The sequence below is a fragment of the Drosophila pseudoobscura genome, chromosome X (genome assembly GCF_009870125.1).
Source record: "Drosophila pseudoobscura strain MV-25-SWS-2005 chromosome X, UCI_Dpse_MV25, whole genome shotgun sequence".
NCBI classification, from domain to species: domain Eukaryota; kingdom Metazoa; phylum Arthropoda; class Insecta; order Diptera; family Drosophilidae; genus Drosophila; species Drosophila pseudoobscura.
Window position 1 is genome coordinate 52,821,222 of NC_046683.1, and position 21,920 is coordinate 52,843,141.

At 47.3% G+C, this 21,920-nt stretch overlaps 3 protein-coding genes and 1 long non-coding RNA gene across 6 annotated transcripts; 3 read left to right on the forward strand and 1 right to left on the reverse strand.

Annotated features, from left to right (window-relative positions):
* The first annotated feature begins 1,086 nt into the window (after window positions 1–1,086).
* LOC6900757 (uncharacterized) lies at window positions 1,087–6,083 on the forward strand. 2 transcript variants are annotated; one of them, XM_015187831.2, is made up of 6 exons: window positions 1,087–1,315; window positions 2,362–2,560; window positions 4,240–4,551; window positions 4,622–4,691; window positions 4,747–5,562; window positions 5,622–6,083. In XM_015187831.2, exons 1-6 carry the CDS (start codon window positions 1,209–1,211, stop codon window positions 5,975–5,977), a joined length of 1,860 nt encoding a protein of 619 aa, XP_015043317.2. In that variant the 5' UTR covers window positions 1,087–1,208; the 3' UTR covers window positions 5,978–6,083. The 2 variants fall into 2 exon arrangements, with proteins under 2 accessions (XP_015043317.2, XP_015043315.2); XM_015187829.2 differs by lacking the exons at window positions 1,087–1,315; window positions 2,362–2,560 and adding an exon at window positions 3,609–4,185.
* Window positions 6,084–7,351: 1,268 nt separating this feature from the next.
* Window positions 7,352–8,376, forward strand: LOC6900758 (salivary glue protein Sgs-3-like). The gene is made up of 2 exons (XM_002135081.3): window positions 7,352–7,461; window positions 7,534–8,376. The coding sequence occupies exons 1-2, from the start codon at window positions 7,437–7,439 to the stop codon at window positions 8,148–8,150; spliced, it is 642 nt and encodes a 213-aa protein (XP_002135117.2). The 5' UTR covers window positions 7,352–7,436; the 3' UTR covers window positions 8,151–8,376.
* A 1,809-nt stretch (window positions 8,377–10,185) lies between these two features.
* chrb (charybde) lies at window positions 10,186–18,737 on the reverse strand. Of its 2 annotated transcripts, none has more exons than XM_001353879.4 (4): window positions 18,518–18,737; window positions 13,324–13,936; window positions 13,149–13,259; window positions 10,186–13,084 (listed from the first exon to the last, which is right to left on the reverse strand). In XM_001353879.4, the coding sequence occupies exons 1-4, from the start codon at window positions 18,582–18,584 to the stop codon at window positions 13,006–13,008; spliced, it is 870 nt and encodes a 289-aa protein (XP_001353915.1). In that variant the 5' UTR covers window positions 18,585–18,737; the 3' UTR covers window positions 10,186–13,005. The 2 variants fall into 2 exon arrangements, with proteins under 2 accessions (XP_001353915.1, XP_033237684.1); XM_033381793.1 differs by lacking the exon at window positions 18,518–18,737 and adding an exon at window positions 17,293–17,444.
* LOC117184432 (uncharacterized) lies at window positions 17,576–18,310 on the forward strand. The gene is made up of 2 exons (XR_004469784.1): window positions 17,576–17,975; window positions 18,058–18,310. It is a non-coding gene; the product is annotated as an uncharacterized lncRNA (long non-coding RNA).
* Window positions 18,738–21,920: the final 3,183 nt, after the last annotated feature.

The following is a 21,920-nucleotide window of genomic DNA, read 5'->3' on the forward strand; positions in this document are numbered from 1 at the left end:
CAGAAGGCATCCAGTAAATGTTGGCAAAGATAGTATTGTTAAAAAACAAACAGTGTGCTCGTACATATGTACATAGCCATGGTATATAGTATAGTCTCGCAAAATGAAGAAATAAGAGTGATGTTTGATCTTCACTGCTGGCCTGCGCAGAATCATCAGTTTCAGAAAGCAGTAGTCTGTCGGTTAGGCATACCTATGGGGATGAAGCGACTCAGCTCGAGGTGCCAGTGGGCGCTTTTAAACACATCCTTGCTGAACTCGTAGAGCACGGATGAATGATTCTCTGAAGGATCTCCCGTGTTTCTTATTGAAGGTGTTGGCGCACTCAACAAGAATGAGCAGCTTCATCATCTCCTTCACACAGTCCCCCCAGATGGACTCGTCTTCGTATTTCTGACCAAAATTGCACACTTTGAACAGCGTATTGCTGTCTTAATATTGGAAGATTTCGCTGTCGTAAACTAAAAATGGGTCGCGGGCTTTCTCGATCAGAAGTCCTCTTCTGAAAGCTGGGTCGTTGTAGAGCATTCTGCCAAATAACTGGGATGTGGTGGGGGAAGACTTAAGTTTTTAAGTATTTATTATCTATTTTGCCCTTTCTTTTTGTACCAGACCAGATCATTCTTTGGAATATACTCCTATATCTAGAGATTCCATTCATGACTTGATCTACACATTCTTCACACACTCGTATAAGTTCATGAATTACTTGGGATACCAAGTATAAGAATATCTAAAGGTTTTTACAGATATTAAAATAAGATATCTAGTGTTTAGTTGATGTCGAAGCAATTTTTTTTTTTTTTTTTCTGCAATACCCACCAGTATTTATAGAGTATTGCCTGAACTTCAAAAGACCCTATCTATCAGTTCTCGTTGAGCTCTCTGGCAGCAAATGAAGTTTTTCTACAAGGCCTATGTAGGATCCTCTTTACGCTGGGAGCCCAAGCAAGCCCGAATCGGAATTTCGGCTTGGAGCTCGGTTCGGCATGACTCATGGGAGGTGGCGGCTCGTGGGGTGCCTTCGTTCCCCGCTTGAGCTCGGCTCGAGCCGACTCGCTTGGGTCCGGCTTGGCTTGCCGGTCGGGCCGCCACTCGATCGGCGTTTCTTGGCGATGATAGACGCGTCTCGGCGCGGTTTGGTTTGATTTGGTTCGGCTCGGTTCGGTTTGGATTGGATTGGATTCGATTAGTTCGGCTCTTGCTGTATGATTGAGTGCTCCAACGTGTCGCCAATAGAACCGATTTGTCAGGACACCCTCCTCACTGGCGGGCAATGTGTGTTGCTGGTGCCTTCGAGCTGGCCATATAATTGGTGGGTGATGGAGTCGAATCGGAGTCGGAGTCCTATCCAAGAGCGTGTGTGTGTGTGTGTGTGTGTGTGTGTCTTTTTTTTCATTGTGTGAGTGTCTCTGTTTCTGTGTCTGGATGATATGGCATCGCGATAAAGGTGCTCGCCTTCAAACTGTCATTTATTGGTAATCGAAGGGTAATCTGAAGAATCTGCTGCTCTTTTGTGCAGCAGGGCTCCAATTGTGGGCCCGACTGCGATTGCCGCACGCCGCGCGCCGCGACTAATGAGTGCCATTGAATTGGATATGCAGAGGAGTACAAGTTCAAGTAACTCATATGGATATGGCTGGATGGGATGTTAAATGACTAAAACCGCTCCTCCCAAGGCCCCATGTAGATGTCTATCTCCCAGGACTGGCAGGGAGCGGCATGTAAGCCAAAGAAGACGCTAATCGCCAACAGACAATCGCTAGGAGGGGGGTGGGAGGCAGGCCGAGGCCTAATTGGTGGGACCACCCATCTGAGACCCGCATCTGCCTCATTGCTCGCCTGCCGAAGACCTGCTGCAGAGATGGGCATTGTGCAGCAGGATTTCGCCATTAATCCGCCACGGATCTCTCGCGGAATTCGCTAACGGGGCGGGCGCAAGGTACGACGAGTCGAGTGCCACCCGCACTCCCGCATAATAAATATCGATCCATATCGATATTCAGCGACGTATGCCCCATATGCAAAGTGTTCTGGGAACCGCTGTGCGGTCCTCCTCGGTCTTGGCCAAGACGAGTTGCAGCAGGCGGTGCCGAGGGCGAGGGCGAGGGCCGGTCACTTGAGCCACGCCGAGGGGCCTGGCGCCGAAACCTGACCTCCGATCGGGTCAAAGGCCCCTTTTCTGGCTATTTCTTTGATTTCTGCTGAGTGGCTCGCGAGTGAATCGTTGATTGAATGAGTCATGTGTTTGTGTGTGTGTGTGTGTCGGTGTCGGTGTCGTCGTCGTCGTCGGTGTCGGTGCCGGGGCTATCATTCCCATCGTAGTATCATTTTGCAACATCAACTCTTTGTCATCGCCAGCTGTCGGAGATCACGCCATATGGAGTCAGGAGCCGCCCCAGGAGGGGATGTGGATGCACCCGGCGACCTGAACACCACCAACCAGGCGATTCAGGCGACCCTGGCGACCCAGGCCACCCAAATCACCTCTATCGATGGGTTCTTCAATCGGAAACGGGGCCGTCCGCCCAAGAACCGTTTTGTGGAGGTCTACAAGAGCGTAAGTAGATCGGGGACTTCGGGCCGTGATTTGACCCAGTTCCGGGCCCTGGCCTGGCTCCTTTTTGGCGTATGTCTGGGGGCCCCGATTGCAGTTTGGAATTTGCGCCTATTTGTGGCCGCTTGGCCCTGTGGCCGCCCCCCTCCCTCCCCCCTCACACGTTCCGCCTCGTCTCTTATCGTTGGGGCCCTAATGCGGCATTTTGTGTGCTGTGCGGTGCGGTGCGAGTGTTCGGATTTGGTTTTTGCCATATTCGTCATATTAATATTGACAACGAGTGTTTCCGCATTTATTTCATTTACGCCCGTCTGGCGTCGGCCGAACGTTTTGTGCTTTTAACTGTCATTTTCATAATTTCTACATTTTTTCGATCCAAACCGATCCGAGCACACACGCACCACCATACTATACCATACCATACCATACGATACCATGCCGCACCATACCATGCCGCACCACCACCACCACTACCTTGCGGTGAGCACTTGTGTGCTTACGATTACCCGCAGCCCACGCGTCACTCTCCTTGGCGACGGACGGACCCATTGGATTGGTGTCTGTGCTGTGCTGTGCTCTGTGCTCTGTGTGGATAAACAATCACATTTGAATAAATATTTTGTCCATTGCCATTTGCGGCATTCTTTTGGGAAATAAGCCCCCACCGCCTGCCGCTCGCTGCGGATCCACGTATAATGCCTGACCCAAATCGGGGACGGGGAAGAGAATGGAATCTGTGCATGTGCAAGGGCTAGGTGGAAGTGGCGATAATATCTCCCCCTCTCTCCCTCACTCACTCGCTCACTCTCTCATGGCAATTGAAAGGAACGATAAGTACGACAACAGCGCACCAATAATTATAATAATAATAATTCCCTATAGACACACTTGTAGCGTATTTAATCAAATAAGGTGTGCGTACACCTATAGGTGCCAGTGGTTGTGGTTGTGGTGTGCCACAAGCTGGCAAAGGGGCAGATCAGAGGCAAAGAGCCAAAAGCAAACTCGTTTCATTGTCTTTCAATGTTTTCGGTGTAATTATTATTACGAGCCATGAGACATGAGGCATGAGAGTACCAGAGTGCTCATACTCTACAAGCGAAAGGTCTTCCTGCCTGAAGGAGTATCTTGATATCTCGATTCATCATTCTCCCAGGCCCCCTAGTACTCCTAGACTTCTCTGAAATCCCCTCTGCGGTCCTCAATGTACTGCACTTTTCACTATAATAATTTCTCAAGCACCCACCACCGCTGCCTTTTGGGGGACTTTCGTAAGCCCATTTACGGTTAGGGTATCCATCGGCTGGGACATTCCATGGCATTTTGCTGGCTTGTATATAGTTTTGTTTGTGGTTTCTCCTCGGCTGTTGGCTTATTCACGTCTCGCTCGTTCTTTCTCTCTCTCTTTTTCGCTTTATTATTGATTTGATGCGTGAACAAAATTCAAATAGTGACATTTTGGGCCAACGACAAAACATTAACAGTAATTTCGGAAATAATAAACTGGTTGCGGGCGCACCGTTTGTCATAAATCCAAAATCTGAACAACCAAAAACCGAAAACCAAAAACTATGACAACGTACGGGGGGTGATCCGGGAATAATTCCATGCCGTTTTGGGAAATATTGGTAGGAATTGGTTGATTGAAAAACCCATTAAAGACCTCTTTCTGTTGCCAGCAGGCTCAGCATTCGCCCCAGGCCATCTTCACCAGCTTCAAATTGGAAAGAAATGAGCACTCAAGTGCGCCTGGGACTGGGCCTGGACCTGGGCCTGGGCCTGCTCCTGCCTCAAGTGCCTCTAGTGCCTCCAGTGCCCCATTGAGCGATAGCGGAGAGAGGACGGAACAGGTAGCAACAGCCACAGATCTCACCCCTAGTCGGAGCCGGAAGCGGAGTCGCGTGTGGGCGACATACCCGGCGGCGGAGACGAACAAACGGAGCGCCTTCCAAGGCGCCCGCACGGCCCTGAGCCCCAAGGAAGCTTCACCCCAGGTAAGAGTCTGATATACAAAGTCCCCATAAGCAGTCCCCATGAATCCGCGTCGATGTGGCATCTTTTCAGCCAACTCCACACTCTACAGATACAGCATCATCAAAGAACATCTCTGGAAGAAATCCGGAGAGGGTTTCCGGTAAGTAGATCCGTCCATAGGGTGTCCTTTTTGATGTTACCATCCACCATTCCAGTTGTCCGTGCAGCAGGAACTTTCTACCCGGAGAATGCCTGCACCGCTCACCAGCCCGAAGTGGCGGATAGGATTGATCGCCAGAAGAGAGGCAGCAGCAGCAGCCCTCAGGCAACGGACTTGGAGGTGGACCAGCCCGAAGATCTGAGCATGCGCATGCGCCCAAGCCAGCCCGAGGCCACTGCCGGTGGAGCAGCGCCAGCGCTGGGAGATCAGCCGGCGGGGTCGGGATCGGGTCTGAATCTGAATCTGCTGCAGTTCAAACAGCTGATCGACCTGTACCAGAGGCAGGTGCTCCTGCCCAGCTTCCTGGCCGCGGCCAGCCAGCCGATGCCGGCTCTGGACATGCGCCTGCTGCTCGAAAGCGCCGCCCAACAGAAGCTGATGCTCATTAATGCGGCCGCTGCCAGTGCGGCGGCGGCGGTGGCAGCCACGGCGGGGGCAGAGCATCCTACGCTGGGGATGAGCTCTCCGGCGACGACAACGGTGACAGTGACGCCTCGGCCGCCCACGAAGCGGGCGCGAGATCACGACATTCCCAGCGGATACCTGAAGTTCCGGTTCAACGAGGACTGCGGCTTCGATCGGTGCGGCTACAGGAACCACCAGTCGCACTTCCACTGCAACCGGCGCGACTGCCACTACAGCTTCTGCGACAAGACCCGCTTCGTGCAGCACACGGCGCGGCACGATCGCATGGACACGCTGATGGGCGACGATTTCCAGCAGTTCCGGGCCAACATGCGGTGCGGCGTGGCCAGCTGTTGCTATGCTTCCGGCTGTCCCGAAGAGACTCCCGCTTCCCGGCAGCGCAGAGGTACGTGTCCCTCCATCAGAGACCTGAACTCCGACTAACCCCAAACCCCTCCTCTGTAGAGTCCCCAGGAGCAGGAGGAGCAGCCCTAAAGAAGACTTCGCACTTCCACTGCCGCAAGTGCGACTACGTCTGCACGGACTCCAACAAGGTGGTGGCCCACCGACGTCTGCACCTGCGCCTGGACTACGTCCGCTCCGCGGGCTTCCGCAAGGTTACCAGCAACGAGTCCTGCAACTCCCCGGCCTGTTCCTACGCGCTGCGTCACACCCACTACCACTGCGTCACCTGCAACTGCAGCGTCCTCTCCCGGGCACAGCTCGCCTCCCACAAGCACAGGCCTGCGGGCAGCGGCAGCGGCAGCGCCCTGCCCAAGTCGGAGGGAGCTTCCGGCCCGGACCCAGAGACCCATCCCTAGCCCCCCAGTCCCATTTGTATCATAGCCCACCAATGAGAGGCAGCCCCATGGAGTGAATTGAGACAAGCTTAAATAAAGACATAATATATATGTACCTGCGAGAGTATATACTTCCTATCAATCGGCTCTAATGTACAGATCCATCTTTCTCTTAAGACTATGATGACCTTGAATGACAGCTCTACTAAACCGAGAGCCGCTCAGATCCATCGCCTGTATTGGAGCTGGAAGCCCGGCTTCCAGTGGCAGCGACTGGACTGGTGCCTGGAATGCAATTGCCGGCACAACGTGCATGTGTGCGTGTGTGTGGCCAGTGTAAACACAGCCGTGAATATCCGGAGCAGTGCCGCAATGTTGATAAGAGATTCTGGACTGCGGCGCCCTACCCTGGGAACTCGCACTCGCACTCGTACTCGTATTATTTATCAGCATTTCTAATGTGTAAACAGGTTTCGGTTTGGCAGTCTCGGGTCTTGGTGACTGTCTGCTAATCATACCCTTGAAGAGGGTAGGGTAATGTCGAATGGATTAGATGCTTGTGCTGCACACAAGAACACATCTTCCGTCCCATAAGGTCCGTCGCATAGTCTTCTCTTATGGGGCAGATCATGAGGCACTATTGTATGACTGAAGGACTCTTTTCTCCGGTCGCCGGAGAGGTTCGCCACGTTTTTTAATTGTAGGATTCGTTTATCATTAATGACAAGTAACACGAATAACAATATACGATAACATCATGCATTGCAACTGTTAAACCCCTTCCATAATGGCCCAGGGTCTTTATCTCGTCAGGTCCTCAGGGCTTATGTCCATCCTAGGTCCTCCTGTTGGGCAGGTCCGCTCTGTGGAGCTTGTCTAGTCTACGTAAGAGTCTGGTACTGGGGTCGGAAATACTTACTTCTGTCTGTAGTGCACTATGAAGGTATTCCTCATCGAGACAGTATCACAATAGAACATAGCACATCTCTAAAGAATCTACGTACGTAGCTACGAAGTAATCGAATGTGCTGTAGCTCCCTCCATCCAGGTGGCCCCGTTCCGTTCCCCACCATCGGAGGCGGCAGTGAAGATGGGAACCCCGCCTTGGAGGACAAGAATGTTTGATCTGTTATGATCTCCTAGTTGTCTCCTAAGACTAAACCATATACCATATACCATGGATATGTACACACATACTGTATGCCTTCTGCTGTTCCTACTGTTCTAGTATTGCATATTTTTCTATAATTAACCAACCGAACGATCCCAAAATATCGAACGAAGTGGAGTTCAAGTTTTTATTTGCATTATCGACAAATGGTCCGTTTAATTTTAGCCCATGGATACTGTTCAAAGTTCATGCAATCCATACGTGGATCTGGCATTGCACGGGAAGGTACCTATAAAAGGGGCAGACTCCACCAAGGAAGGCATCAGTTCGTGGCACCTCCTCACCTGACAAGTCAATTTAAGCACTAGCATGAAGCTGACCATTGCCATTATCGGTAAGTAGATCCGATCCCCCAAGGATCGGTTGCTCTTTATCCTTTATCCTGACCATGCCACTCCATTCGCAGCGAGCATCCTGCTCATCAGCTTGGCCGATCTTGCCACTGGCTCGTCGTGTGGATGCACGGAACCAACAACACCAAAGCCATGCACGACAACACCAGAGCCATGCTCTCCAACACCAAAGCCATGCTCTCCAACACCAAAGCCATGCTCTCCAACAACTCCCAAGACAACAACTGCCGAGCCAACAACTCCCAAGATAACAACCACTTGCAGCACTGCAAAACCCACCAAGCCGACAAAACCCACCAAGCCGACAAAACCCACCAAGCCGACAGAACCCACCAAGCCGACAAAACCCACCAAGCCGACAGAACCCACCAAGCCGACAAAACCCACCAAGCCGACTAAACCCACCAAGCCGACAAAACCCACCAAGCCGACAGAACCCACCAAGCCGACAGAACCCACCAAGCCGACAAAACCCACCAAGCCGACTAAACCCACCAAGCCGACAAAACCCACCAAGAAGCCTTCATGCGGCTCCTGCGGTCCCGGTGGTGATGCCTGCCACGGATGCCCATCCCAGGAGAAGCTCTGCCAGGAGCTGATCAACACTGTGCGCATCCTTGAGCGCAAGATCCGCCAGTGCGTGTGCGGTCAAAAGGATTGGACGTTGTAAGGTGGACCAGCCTTACACCCTACTCCCGGTTGTGATGTGTGATTTGTGATTCGATCCCTGCCAGGCCTTTGGCGGGGACGGCGCTCGCCCTGGACTATGATTTCGACCCAATCGTTATGTTTTCATCAATTCATGTTGTTTAAGTTGACTTTTTATAATAATAATAATAAACCCGTGCGGAAAGCTGTCTTCGGTCGCCTTCCAATCGTTCATCCTGTTGCAAAAATTTAAGAAATTTCGCCTCTATAATCTAACAAAATATCATCATATATATAGTATACGATGGTTAGTAGATCGGTGGATGAGATCTTGGGGCGGCAAAGAACGATGGAAATTTGTATTTTATCGGCTTCGTTGAAAGTAGTCAGAATGTATGTAGATTTGTGCAACATAGAAATGGGTATCAAAGTATACAACTATTGAGTGTTTATTCAGAGAACCATTCATGGTATCCCTTGATATTGCATTATTTCTTTAAACATGGACTCCCATCTGATCGAGGGACTTCAATTGGCCTTGCATGGTTATTCCTGGAATAGTCGGAGGATTCGAATGCGTATACCCAACAGATCTGCCAGCCCCCCAATTGAAAGAAGAACTACATTTAATTTTTGTCACATTTAAAAAATTTATTTTTTTGTATTGATTTTTGGATGTTTTTTATTCAACTTTTACACAGAGAAAAAAATTAGATTGCAATTTTTGCATTTTGTTTGTTTAATTTGATTAATTAAAATTTGTTAAGTTGCTAGAATTTGTTAAGCGCTACTAAAATTTAAATTTGTTGTTTTTTTCGTCATTACATACATTCATAGTCATATAGGTAGTATATGGTATATATAATATATATATATATTGTTTTCCCATCATTTGCCTGATCATCTGCCTGCCTGGCCGGCGACAATTGTCGCTCCGATACACACATACTCGTACTCGTATCATAATGGAAACGGTTAAACATTACTTAGTCACATAGCTAAAAGGTGTACAACATAGACGACGTAGGCTTTAACTGGCATTACTGGACACTACTACGGTAAACAACGGTACTTTAGAACAACTCATCTTCTGGTCGGGCAGCAGTGGAGGGCCGAAACGAGGCCTAACCTGATCTATTTATTGCATTCCATTCCATTCACTCAATCCGAGAACTGAAACTGAAACTGAAATCAAGATGAAACTGAAAGTCTCCGCTCAGATTACACATGGTGGGATAATCGTTTGAATAGAACTTCCTATCGAGAGAGTCGCGGATGGATGCAATTGGAATGCACTTTAAAAATAATTTATATATTTATGTAGTATGTATGTATGTGTTTATGTAGGCATGCATGTACATATGTGGTATATGCAGATCTGATGGCCTGCTGTCTGATGGTCTGATGGTTTGATGGTCTGATGGGAGGAGCGTGGAGTGATTCAGTGGAGGCAATCGCTTAATTGATTTGTAATTTGATTCTTGAATTCTTGAATTGGTTCCCTTAAACAACACACACACAGATACGCACATTGATAATATACATGTAGTAGTAATGGTAATCGTAATATTTTTGCTTAGTCGCTAACTCTGTAGTCCGTAATAGAATATGTAAAAATTCTACAATATATAGCCATAAATCTATTGTATATAGAATATTTACTTTCTCTTGCTTATGCGCTTGATACTTGTCACGATTTCGCCTTTGTTTACTTGTTTCTCCAACTTTCTTCATCCTTCATTCTTCATCTCGTCTCTTTCTTCTTTATCATTATTGTTTACAAAATACTTTGAGGAGCACTGGACGTGTCTAAGATTCTTCCTTCTCTCTGCTTACACTTATCCATGAGAACGAAACGAAAACCTCTCACTTTCTCCATCTTCTTCTATCTTCCGTAGATAGTACTACGATAAAAATCCAAACAGAAATCCTATGTCCCTAATTCCGTAACAACATCAAAAGCGTGGCGTTAGCCCTACTACAAAGCCTGTCAACATGGGATTGGGGTTGGGGTTGGGGATGGGTTTTGAGGATCGGGGAGTTCTACAACTTAAAGGTGTGTGTGTTTGTGTGTGTCTCTACTGGCTACAACATACAATATATGTGTGTGGGTAATACTCGTGTACTTTGCTTTGATCGAACATAAATCATTGAATAATTGCATATTTTGTGTAGCTTTTTCGCTTTCGCTTCTGCTTTTGCTTTTGTAAGTTAAATTTATTTAAGTTTACGTGTTTTATTATTTAATAGATCACATTCATGGTTCTATTTCTTCACTTGCTCTATTTATGTTCACATTTAATTCGTAATACAGTACATATATCGATTGGTTTTCTCTCGCTTTTTTTGTTTTTTGTTTGTATTAGGTTTTTTCTTTTGTTTTGTTTTGTTTTTTTTTTGTGTTTTGTATTGCTGCTACGGTGGCCCTATTTACATAACACTAGACATATACCTACTTTTGTGTGTGTGTGTGTGGGTGTCGGATGCTCGAAAGGGATTGATTGGATTGGATTGGATTGTTACTTGAGTTTCAGATGGCTAAAACACACATCCATGTTAGCTTTGTGTTATGCCGTGTGTAAAGCAAGATTTTTAAATTAAAAATTGTAATACCTAAATGTTACATATGAGTTCCTCCTTATCTGTTTCGTCTGCTTGTTATCGAGATCTTTGTGGGATTGATTGATAATTATTGATGCATTTGCTCTGATGATTTAGTTTTAGTTTTAGTTTTAAGCTAATCGTAAATTCTCTTCGTTATCTTTTCCTTGCGTGCGTGTGCATGTGTGTGTGTGTGTGTGTGAGTGTGTCTGTGTCTGTGTGTGGGGATGAGTAAAACTACAATTACAATTGTCGAATACTGGAGGGGGCTGGGGGATCTGTGTTCCAAGATGTTTTGTTTGTTCAGATATTACAGATTACAGATGATGGATTTAGCTCCTTTTCGATTTTCGATTTTCCATTTTCCATTTTCACTTTTCTTCGTTATTCTACGCTAAAAATTATTTTAAAATTTATTAACACAGATGACTTTATATTTTCCGAAAGTTCTCTTCTTTTCTCCTCTATTCCTCCTTTTCCACTTTTGTTACCCATTTTTTTTTTGTCAATAGTTTTTTGTTTGCTTTTTTGCTTCCTTTTTTTTTATAAATAATTTCACTGCTCAGATCGATCGTTCGTAATCCAAAAGAACAAAAAAACAATTCGTTTGCCAACTATCTAGCCGAAAGATATCCATACATGTATACAGGTTAATATCTGGGTGTGTGTTTGAACCGATATTGATCGCTTCGTCGTGTTGTTTGTTGTTGTTGTTGTTTGTTTGTTGTTGTTGTTGCAATTGGTTTATTAACTATACTACGGATAAACACACAGCTACGCACATTGAATGAATTTTCTGCTGGATTTTCGCCTTTGCTTGTTTAATATTAAAACCTTACACTAGAAACACATCGAATAATATTAGAAATATTGTATCTTCCATATATATCTATATATATTTTTGTTATATGCAGCCCCTCTACGGGGCTGCGATCTCTATAGCAAAGTTTGAAACTCTGCGCGCAAAGAAAAATTAAATTATTATAGTGTTGATTAAAATAATAATACAAAGATTAATCGTAATTGGTGGAAATATTTTTGAGAATTCCAGTTGGTTCTATTGTTGGTTTGGATTTCACTTGTTGTTGTTGTTGTTTGTCTCTCTCTTTCTCTGTCCATCCGATAGATAGATAGATAGATCTGGGGGGGATTGGGATTGGGATCTGCCACTTGGGCGTCCATCGGATACTTGTTTGTAATACTCTCCAAACTATGATTTCCGAATCTCTAGTTGGTTTCTGTGTGTACGTGTTTGGGTTCATGTTAAATGTTCGTGTGTTTGTATGCGTTTTTCAATATTCATAATTATTATATAATATCACATCAACTTTGTTTTTTTCATTTGTTATTATGTATTCCTCTTCCTCTTCTTGCTCGGCCCCTCCTCTCCGCGGGGGGTCCCACTGCCTACTGCTTATTGTTGTTTTTCTCTCATTCTGGTTTATAAGGATCGGTCGTCTGCCCGTATACGGTTGTCTATCCCACCGGGTTGCATGCCTGAACATCACATCCTGATGATGGCACATCCGTACACCGAATACTCTATGATCCGTCTACGTGTGGGGGGGAGTTTTGTTGCCCTTCCTTATGCTTTTTGTTATGCTCGAAACGGGTCCCCGACAACCGCTCACTGAGTGAAGAAGTTTATTTGTCGCTCGCCCGACATTTTACATTTTACAATATTTTGAATATTTCTTATCGTTTGTGTTTCGCCTTGTATGCGGCCGTTCCTCCTCTTTTTTATAATTTTTCGATTTATATTTTCCAAAAAGTACCTTTTTTTAAGCCAAAAGTCAGTCCAATAAGAGTTTTGAGTTGCCTGCAACTGCAGTTGATTTGTTTGTTGGGTTTTCTTCCTCTAGAGGAGGTTTTCAAAATAATTGTTGGTTAGAGTTGAGTTGTTTTGTTGATTTGTTGCTTGCAGGATTGGTTGATTGGTTGATAGTTGTGGTCCAAAGTTGTTGCCTCTACGGTTAAACGTTTCCTGGTTACAGGATGAAGATCGTTGATGGAACGCACCGGTTCGTGTTGGCGTTCCCGTTCCAGCTCCCAGTGGGAACCGGCACAGGCACAGGCACAGGGACGTGGACTTGGAGGCGAAGGTGGACGGGGCGGCCAGTGCTGCTACTACGGCTTTCTGCTGGTGCTGCTGCTGCTGCTGCTGTTACTGTTGTTCGGAGGGATTGAGTATTGAGTAGCGCCTCTGCGTCCACAGCCACATCCACATCCACGCCCGCACCCACGTCCCCGTCCGTGTGCCTGCTCGGCACAGGGCCTCACTCGGATGAGTATAGCTTGTTCTTGGTCAGTGTGAAGTCGGGACTGATGTTGATGGTGTTGCTACGGGTGAGATTTCTGCGCGCCAAGGGAATAACATGGATTAATAGGGTCTCTCCCAGGGACACGGGACTCTACTCACTTGATAAACTGCGGCAGCAGCGAGGTCCAGCCGCTCTTGTCCTGCTTCAATGTCAAATACAGCTCGAAGATCGACACAGTGTCCGGGTCCACTTTGAACGAGGCGATGCGCCTGGGATGGCAGAATGGAACAGTTAGCGATTGCTCCAACGGAGGCAAGCCATCGGATCACTCACCTGACGTTGTTCGGCTCGCTCTCGAACTCGATGAAGAGCGTGCAGGCGCGCTCGCCACACGGCTCACGGTCCGACATGCGGATGATCTCGGCGGCGATGCGCTCCGTGAGGTCGGCGGGCAGGTTCACCTCAGTGCAGGCCAGGTGGCGCTGCTTGGCGTCACGCAGCTGGAACTGCAGCTGCTGCGAAAGGTCCCGCACGGCGCTGGCGCTCACGTCGTCCATGTTGTCGGCCGCCCCGAAGCGGGCCCCGGCCGTCGACTGCAGGGGCGATGCGGGCATGGGGCTGGGCCCGGGTCCGTGGCCATGCCCCGGATGGTGGGCGGTGCTGGCCAGCACGTTGGTCATGTAAGCGTGGTGGTAGGCAGCGGAGCTGCCGTTGACCACGTCGAAGCTGGCGGCAACCGCGGACTGCTTCCCGGAGCCGGCCACCGGGGGTGCCATCGGCACCGTCGACCGCGTGTTGAGCGCCTGGTGCTGTCGCATGTGCAGCACGGAAGCGGGATGCCCGTCCACAACGTCTGCGTCCAGTGCGGCGTTGACGTCGACCGCGTTCTCCTCCTCCTCCTCCAGCGGATGCGGCGCGGTGGATGCAACGCCCGAACTCGGCCAGTCTGCCAGGGAGAAGGGAAAGGGGAGAAGAGAAGAGAATGGGGTTCAAATTACTGACTCGTTCATCGACCGGCAAAAGGGCAAGAGAAAAGGCACAAGGAGCAATAATAAAGAAGAAGAGAACACAAAAAAAAATCAGCTGATGTCTGCGGCTTGGAGACCCACACGGAATTTCACTCGAATTTCCACTCAAGCTACTGCGCAGACTCCACTCGAGTGTCTTCCAGGGAGCGGGAGCACGCGGCGGCACGAAATCACCTGGCAACAACAGCTGGAAATCAGCCGTTTGCCCTGCACTCTCTGCCGCTGCTTCTGGCGCTGCCTCTGCGTTTCCAGCTGACGACGCTTCCCCCTATCCCCCCGCACCAACCCCTCTCGCAGTCAGCAGTTTGTGCCATTCCCCTTTCTGCCCTCATCACCCCCCTCGACACATCAGGCGTTATATGACGTCTTCCTCATTTTGCCTTTACTGCACAGTATTTTTTGTTATTTCTTTTGCTTTGTTTTATTACCCCGCCAGAGAACCGTACAGTGGGACGCACAAGCGAGAGAAGCGAAGAAGAAGTATTGCTGCTGCGGATAATGAATATGTAATTCTGGAGTCGGACAGGGAGAGGGCACTGTCATTTAATTTGTACATCTTAAGCCGAACTCCCGTTTCATCCCACTGTCTGTCGTCTGTCGTTTGTCGTCGTTCGTCTTTCGTCTCTCCTTTAATGTGTGTACTTGTGTATGCGTGCATAAAAAGCAGTTACACTGGCCCTCTACATTGTAGGGGTTCGAATGTGTGTGCGCGAGTACAAATTAACTGCTTTGCCTCGACGTCTCGACGAACGTCTTGTAATTAGCGCGGAAACTCTTTAAAGAGCCACGCCGTGCCACCCCCCGCCGACGCCGGCCATTGTACACAATCATTGCAACGTAGCTGCTGTTGAATGGACAATTTGCTCTCTCGTTAGCTTCGTATCTCTCTCACCCCATCCACGCTCAGGTTCTCCGCCCGCTGTCCGTCTCCCTCGCACTGCATGGCATGGCATGGCATGGCATAGCAGAGCATACACACAACATACACCCGCGTAATTAAGAAATTAACGGCACATGTTTGCGGCTCTCCATGTGTCCACATGTGTGCGTCTGTCCCTCTTCCACCTTCGGCGTGTGTTATTGGATTTTGTCAAGTCCCTGTCCATGGGAGAGGAGCGGGGCAAAGGGTTCGCTCGTGCAAAGTCAGGAAAGCGAAAGCCGAAAGGAACGGGAATGAAACAGAGACAAGCGACCACCAATACACATTTAATTGCAAAGTACTCATCCGAGACCGAGTCGCATATTTAGTTGGTCGGTCTCTTTCTTTCTCTCTCTCTCCCTATCACACAGAGTACATTCGTTGTGTGCGTCTGTGGTGAGAGAGCTTTTTGGGTAGGCATCACCTTTGATAAACATACTTTGTTCTTGTCAGAGCCGGCAAACGGAAAAGAGAGTGAGTGAGTGAGCGTCAGGGCGATGGCTGTAGGAAAGCTACGTCAGGTACATCGGCTTTGCTGCTCACTACGCGCGCATTACGTTCCTCCGAAGAAGAGTGTTGCTTTCGCAGATCTTTGATATACATACATATGTACATACGAGTAGTATACGGGTAAAGAAAACACGCTAATCAGCGGTTTAATTGGTGGGAAGATATGCACATACATACATACATACAGACCCGACGGCCCCCACACATTCACGTGTATGTGTACATGTTAGCTTGTGAATCAATAATCAAGTTTATAAATTATTCATTAAAACCAATTTTGGCAGTCATTCGCCCCTGATTGGTATCTCCGGCAGTGTTCCACAAAAACATCTAAACACTCGCCCCAACAACTATTCGTAAACTAAATAAATATAGTGGATAATCTAGAACATTTTCACTAAAATACTGTAATTTAACCTGGTTTCCCTTTCAGATTCGAATACACTACAAAATTTAATATTAATAAAAACATTTGTTTGTATTTCAATGGAATTCTACTATCTACAATCACGATTGCCATATAAAAAAGTCATAAATCTTACAAAATAGAAACAAAAAAAAAACCGTCAAATTCATTCAAAAATATTATTATGATTATCTTTATTAATTCATGGTTCATATACTTTTATCACTCACACTGGCTTCTTTTCCCGTAGGGTTTCCAACTGGCCCCACCAACCTTTAAGTGGAATACAACCAAAGGCAACAGAATCGAAAATGAGCCATATATAACTAATATATAGGCACAAAACTACCAGAAGAATAATCTTTGCTGTCAAGGGTGTACGAAAGTTTTTGGTACCCAGTGTACAGAGTACATATGTATCTAGAGTTGACTTCCGGAAAACCCTTTTTCCAGTTGCCCGAAATCCCTTGCACAGGGGGAGGGGGGAGAGAGAGAGAGAGCGAGAGCGAGAGAGTGATATGGTCATGGGCATAACTAATGTTTATTCAAAGAAATTAAGTAATTAATTAAACAACATTATTGCCACTGGCCCCACACACACACACACACACACACACACGGACACGGACACACAGATGATGGAGACCTCTCCCCTGAGCCACCCATGGGGCTCCAACATTTGACTAAAACATGAATATGCATGTCCATGTCGGCGGCAGCAGAGACACAGACACAGACAGAGGCACAGCCACAGACACGGGTGAGAGTGTGCAATTGCAATTGCAAGTGTGAGTGTTAGTGTGAGAGAAGCTGGCTGGCTCTCGGATGTCCTTCGAAAATAAAATTGCATGCGCTCAGTCAGTCATGAAATTAAATTGACTGCAAATACAGCGCGAGGGAGGCAGGGAGGGGATTCCAGCCGGAGGAAGCGAGAGAGCGAGCCAGCCAGCCAGCCAGCCATCCAGCCAGCATATACATAACTGTGAATGCTCTTCTGTGTGTATGCGTGTGTGTGTGTGTGTGTGTCTCTGTGTGCGACATGTTGTTGCATGTCGTCGTCGTTGCCACAGAGAGTTCTTGTGCTCGCTTTTGGCTGATTTTACATTTTCCCCAGAGACGGAGGGACGGACCATCTAATTTGCACAACTCTTTTCTTTCGCCGCTGCCTTGGCAAAGTTTAAAGTGACAGGATTAACAGGATGTTGCATAATCCGACCGTCAGACACATGAACAGGATATGCCTGCATGGCCCAGACAGGAACAGGAACAGAAACAGGACAGGACGGAGCACGGCGTTCTTTCACGGCACACAAAAAATGCATAATGCAAATTACACATTTTCAACCCTCCGAAAAGCTTTCGCAGGATTTACATACGAACGGAACGTAGGAATAAACATACATATAAATACTTATGTGGTACGGTGCCCATTTACATACCCGGCTTGTCCAAAAACTGCTTAGACTGCATGAAAATATTTATTCCCTCCGGCGTTTTCCACAGCGTCAAAACAATATTCAAAAGAAATCTTCGCAAAGTGAAACTAAATATGTACATATACCGATACTTTTCTAAATTCTGACAATCCAAGCTAAGACACAAAAAAAATATTCAACTGGAATCGATGAAAAATCATTCGATCAAACAATGTTGGTAAAGGCAAGCAAAACTAGATTTGAAGATTATTCTGAAGGCCGAACACTGGAATCAAGAGTCTGTTCAGTGCTCCAGTTTCTGTGGGCTTACAACGCAATCCACAGGGTCAGAGAACTACCTCGAAGAATGGACCTAATCAAATCAAAATCACTCGAAGAAGCATTCCAAACCGAAGCACAAGAAAAATCCATCAAAATTTTCCGTTCGTTAAGAAAACACTTGAATAAATGTATTTTATAATCCCTGGAAAATTTGCTGAAAACATCAAATGAAATGTTCCCGTACAGCCGTAAAATTAATTGAATCAAAAAATGGGCCATAAACATGAAAAATAAAAACGTTCGTGGCACATTAAAAATATCCGAAATGGCCCTACTTCTTTTCATTCTCTAAAGAAACTGCCCGAATGGATATTGCGGCGGTGGCTGCGGCTGCGGCAGCGGCAGCGGCGGTGGCGGCTCCCAAGGTATACACTGACCTTAAGTTCCAATTTAATGCGTACCGAATATTTAAATTAACCAAGTTTTTTTTCCCCCCTTTTGATTCAGCAAACATCAGATTTTTGATTCAGACTGTAATTGATTTTTTTTTGCCAGGGTAGAGCTACTCTGTTCGCCGATCAACTCAATAGCGGAATAATAGAAATTATTTTCTCTACCGAAACTATTTATAAACGCATACAAATACGGACTGCCAGCCAAACTGGGTTTTAACAAACGATGTTCCCAACTTTGTTTGTCCAAGCCCCAACAATGGGAATAAATTATCGGTCTGTCCGACCGACCTACCGATAGAAACCTATGCGATTTTGTCGTCTCTCATTTAAAAACCTGGTATTTTTTATTTGAATTTTTTGAATTATAGCCAAGAAGCGTTGGAACTATTTTTTAGTGCACATTCTACAGTTAAAACACAAACTAAAATTGAACAGAACGCAAATTTCGAAAACACTCGCGGGAGGATCAACGATAAAGAGGGCACGAATATTAGGGTTTGGATGGTACTCACCTTTGATTTTGTTAACACCGAATTTTCCCTGAATGTGATTTTGTACTGAGAGCACTTCCATCTTCATAGAATCGCCGTTTGGTCTGCCGCAACCGTCTGCTTTACCGTTGCTTTTCGTTGCGTGCCGTTTGCTGCTCGAGTGCGGGTTTGTGTGCGTGTGTGTAAAGTACACACTAGTGGGGTGTTTTTGTGTGTGTGTGTGTGTTCTTCTAGAAATGCACTTTAATCACAAATAAAAAAAATGTTTGATTTGATTTGATTTGATTTGAATTGAATTCCGTTAAGGGATTCCACGGGGTTTCACGGATATACGGATGCGATTCGGATTTTCACTTGGCTGCCCGCGTCTGTCGCGCCGCTCAACAAACAATTGGAAAAAGTATCAACAACTAAATTTGTTATTCTAGTTAAACGTTTAAATTTAATACATTCTAAAAGTCAACGGAAATTGCCGCCCGTCCCGTCCCGCTGCCTGCCACACTCTCGCTCTTCCTCTCTTCCTCACTGCCTCTCGCTCTCGGTGTCTGCCTTCGTCGTTCTTGTTCATTCACGCACAGCACATGGTTCTGTTCCGTTTTGTTCTTTTTCTTTTTCAGTTTCTGATTCTTGTCGGAGTTGTAGTTGTTGTTCGGGGAGGTGCTACATATGGCTTGTGTGTGGGGGTGCTGCATCCGCGTGCTGCCCGGTGGATGTGGTGCGTGTGGCGTCCGTTGGAGCTCTGTTTTTAGCTTTTGCCGTTTCTCTGCCTTCTGCTATCTGCCGTCTGCTGTTTTCTGTTCGGTTCGCTTCGGTTCGGTTCGGTGCTGTTCTGTTCTGTTCCGCTGTTCGGGAGAGACTTTCGGCTCCACTCAAACGCTCGGCGGCTCTCACGGCTCAGCTGTGCTTCTGCTGCCGCTGAAGGAGAGCTTGGGACGACGGGCAACTTCTGTGGCTTGGCGGAGCGGAGCAGTTTTCAATTTCCAAAGCTACTGTCCGGCGGTGTGCGCTGCGGCTTTTATAGGAATTTCCCGGCCCGGCAGTGCGGTCGGCGTCGCAGTCGCGTCGTGCCAGTGAGTGGCTTTTCCCTTGGCAGTGAACTCTCAGCGGGCTCTCTTGAGCATATTTCTCTCTCCAGCTGCGGCCAAACATATGTTGCTATCAGCTGTTGTGGCTCATCTCGAGAGAGCGGCATGGCGTAATTACTCTTTGAGTGAGCAGAGAGTGCTCAAGAGAGTATTTAAGAGAGCACTCTTGAGTGCGCTCAAGAGAAAAAGTCGTGTGTTGCTCTTGAGTGTTTTTTGAATCCATGCGACAGTAACGGGTGGTTGTTCGAGTGGCGTTTCGGAGTGCAATCTATTCCACTCAGTAACTGACAAAATTCTCCCTTTTCAAACCATATCTGGCGATCCAAATGGGTTTTTATGTTCGTTTTAAAAATATAAGTAATATTTTTCTGCATAAGCTAGAAAAAAATATCAAAATAGTATTTTTCAGAGACTTAATCCGCTCTTGTGTTTACCCAATATTTTTTGGGTATTTTTGGGTATTTTTGATATCGCAAACCTGGTCATACATTTGCACTTATCGGCCAAGCCATGATTGACAATGCCATTGTACCGCCTTCCGATCCAAATCAAACCTCCCCCCACCCCACCAACCGACAGACCGTCTCCAGGCCCATTGTGGGGTGTGGGGTGCGGGGTGTGGGGGGCGTGAGGCGAGATAGAAAACGGAAGAAAATGGATGAAAATGCTTCTCCGACACAGGGCCTGTCACTGTTTTAACAATTCATCTTAATAGAAATAAAAAATGGCGCCGCTGGCGTTGGACAGTCCGGCCCGTCCGCCTCGCCTCGGCTCGCCTCCCCGCCTCCCCGCCACCAGACCACTCCACCCATTGCCTCCCATCGCCACTCCTCCCCTTTGTCCAGCTTTTGCTATTTGTCACTGGTTCGTTGTGTGTGGCAGTGGGCGCTCTGGCTCTGGTTCTGGCTCTGGCGCTGTTGCAGTGGATCAGCATCAGCCCCTCCGACAGAAGCTTTCTCTCCGTATTTCCTTGTTGTCACGTTGTTGCTTTTGGGGGGCTTATACGTGGTAGTCGTCCGGTACATGGGGCTATACTGGGTGCCGCCAGAATACGAAAACCGAATGGACTTCCAGCCCGATGATAAGCCCGACCAAGGGGTATCCCATAGTCGCCACTCGAAGACTTTTTTGTAAAGTTCCTGTTTGGTTTCTTCTGCTCTTGTCGACCGCCAGTGATGGGGGGGACTTACACATGTCAGTTAATGCTGAAAAAATGTTTACACAACACAATTGCCATACGCCGGGGGTTGGGGGTGGGGTGGTGGGCCCCAGCAGGGGGTTGCGGACACCGATGCCAAAACTTTTAAAGGCCAGTTTTCCATCATCTTAGTTTAGTTTTTTGTGCGTGTTCGTGTGCGTGTGTGTGTGTGTGTGTGCTGTGGGGTAGCTGGGGGCAGCTGGGGGTCGCTGCAGCGGGGTCGTTGTCGAACAGGATAAAAGTCAGTGGCGTACAATTAATCAAATGCATGATTTATATTCCTCTAGCCTTCATTCAAGTCTAACCTAAATACGTCCCGCTGGGCCGGATCCTGTCAAATGAGATGTCGGGGCGGGAACAACTTACTGGCAACTCCGTCCCGTACAGGCAAAGACCGGACAAGGAGCCCGGGTATAATTTAACTTTCAAGAAAACGCGCACCTCAAAAAATAGGAAAGAGGATTGCAAAATAGTACAAAATTCGAAGTCTTCCCGGAGGGGGGACTATGACGTATGAAGAGGCACTGCTGACAGTGTGGTCCAACGAATACTATGTAAAAGATATTCCCGTAAGCATTCAACATTCTGCGATGACTGCTCTGAAGGCCATATTTCACATATCTTGCAGCTTCTAATTGCTCTCTAGCACCGAATCGGTTATCTCCTCAGGATGATATATATAACAAGCATCCAGGGATTCATCCAAGTGGGCCGTTACATATTTCCAGACGCCTCGTATTCCCAATTTCCGGTACCAGTCCTCGATCTCCTGTACACGCGGCACTTAACTTTACAATATATTCTATGATTCGAATCTACCATCGCAGTCTTCTGGCTAGGGCTTTCAGTCACTACCGACCCCATACAATATATCGATAGAGTGCGTGGATTTTGCATTGGAATCATTCTGGTTACTAGTAAATAAATAAAACAGTAAGAGCCACGGATTTGATATAGCAAATCCATTTGCCTGTGTCATCTGGTGGTTCCACTCACCTCCACGATGGGTCTCTCTGGACACGTGGCAATGGGGAATGGGCAACACGTCTGCACATTTACCGGGTCCGCTAGACACACAAATGCACTTCGGGAGTGCGGAACGGGATTCAATGTGCGGGAGTGTGGTGTTGGGGGGTGGGCT

Excerpts from the sequence above, each read along its gene's own strand:
- LOC6900757 (XM_015187831.2), top strand. The coding sequence starts at position 1,209 with ATGATTGAGTGCTCCAACGTGTCGCCAATAGAACCGATTTGTCAGGAC. Across the intron at positions 1,316-2,361 it reads TCGAGCTGGCCATATAATTG|CTGTCGGAGATCACGCCATA; the intron begins GTGGGTGATGGA and ends TGTCATCGCCAG. Across the intron at positions 4,552-4,621 it reads CCAAGGAAGCTTCACCCCAG|CCAACTCCACACTCTACAGA; the intron begins GTAAGAGTCTGA and ends GCATCTTTTCAG.
- LOC6900758 (XM_002135081.3), top strand. The coding sequence starts at position 7,437 with ATGAAGCTGACCATTGCCATTATCG. Across the intron at positions 7,462-7,533 it reads GCTGACCATTGCCATTATCG|CGAGCATCCTGCTCATCAGC; the intron begins GTAAGTAGATCC and ends CTCCATTCGCAG.
- chrb (XM_033381793.1), bottom strand. The coding sequence starts at position 17,410 with ATGTACATATTTAGTTTCACTTTGCGAAGATTTCTTTTGAATATTGTT. Across the intron at positions 13,937-17,292 it reads GCAGTTTTTGGACAAGCCGG|ACTGGCCGAGTTCGGGCGTT; the intron begins GTATGTAAATGG and ends TCTCCCTGGCAG. Across the intron at positions 13,260-13,323 it reads AGCGAGCCGAACAACGTCAG|GCGCATCGCCTCGTTCAAAG; the intron begins GTGAGTGATCCG and ends CTGCCATCCCAG.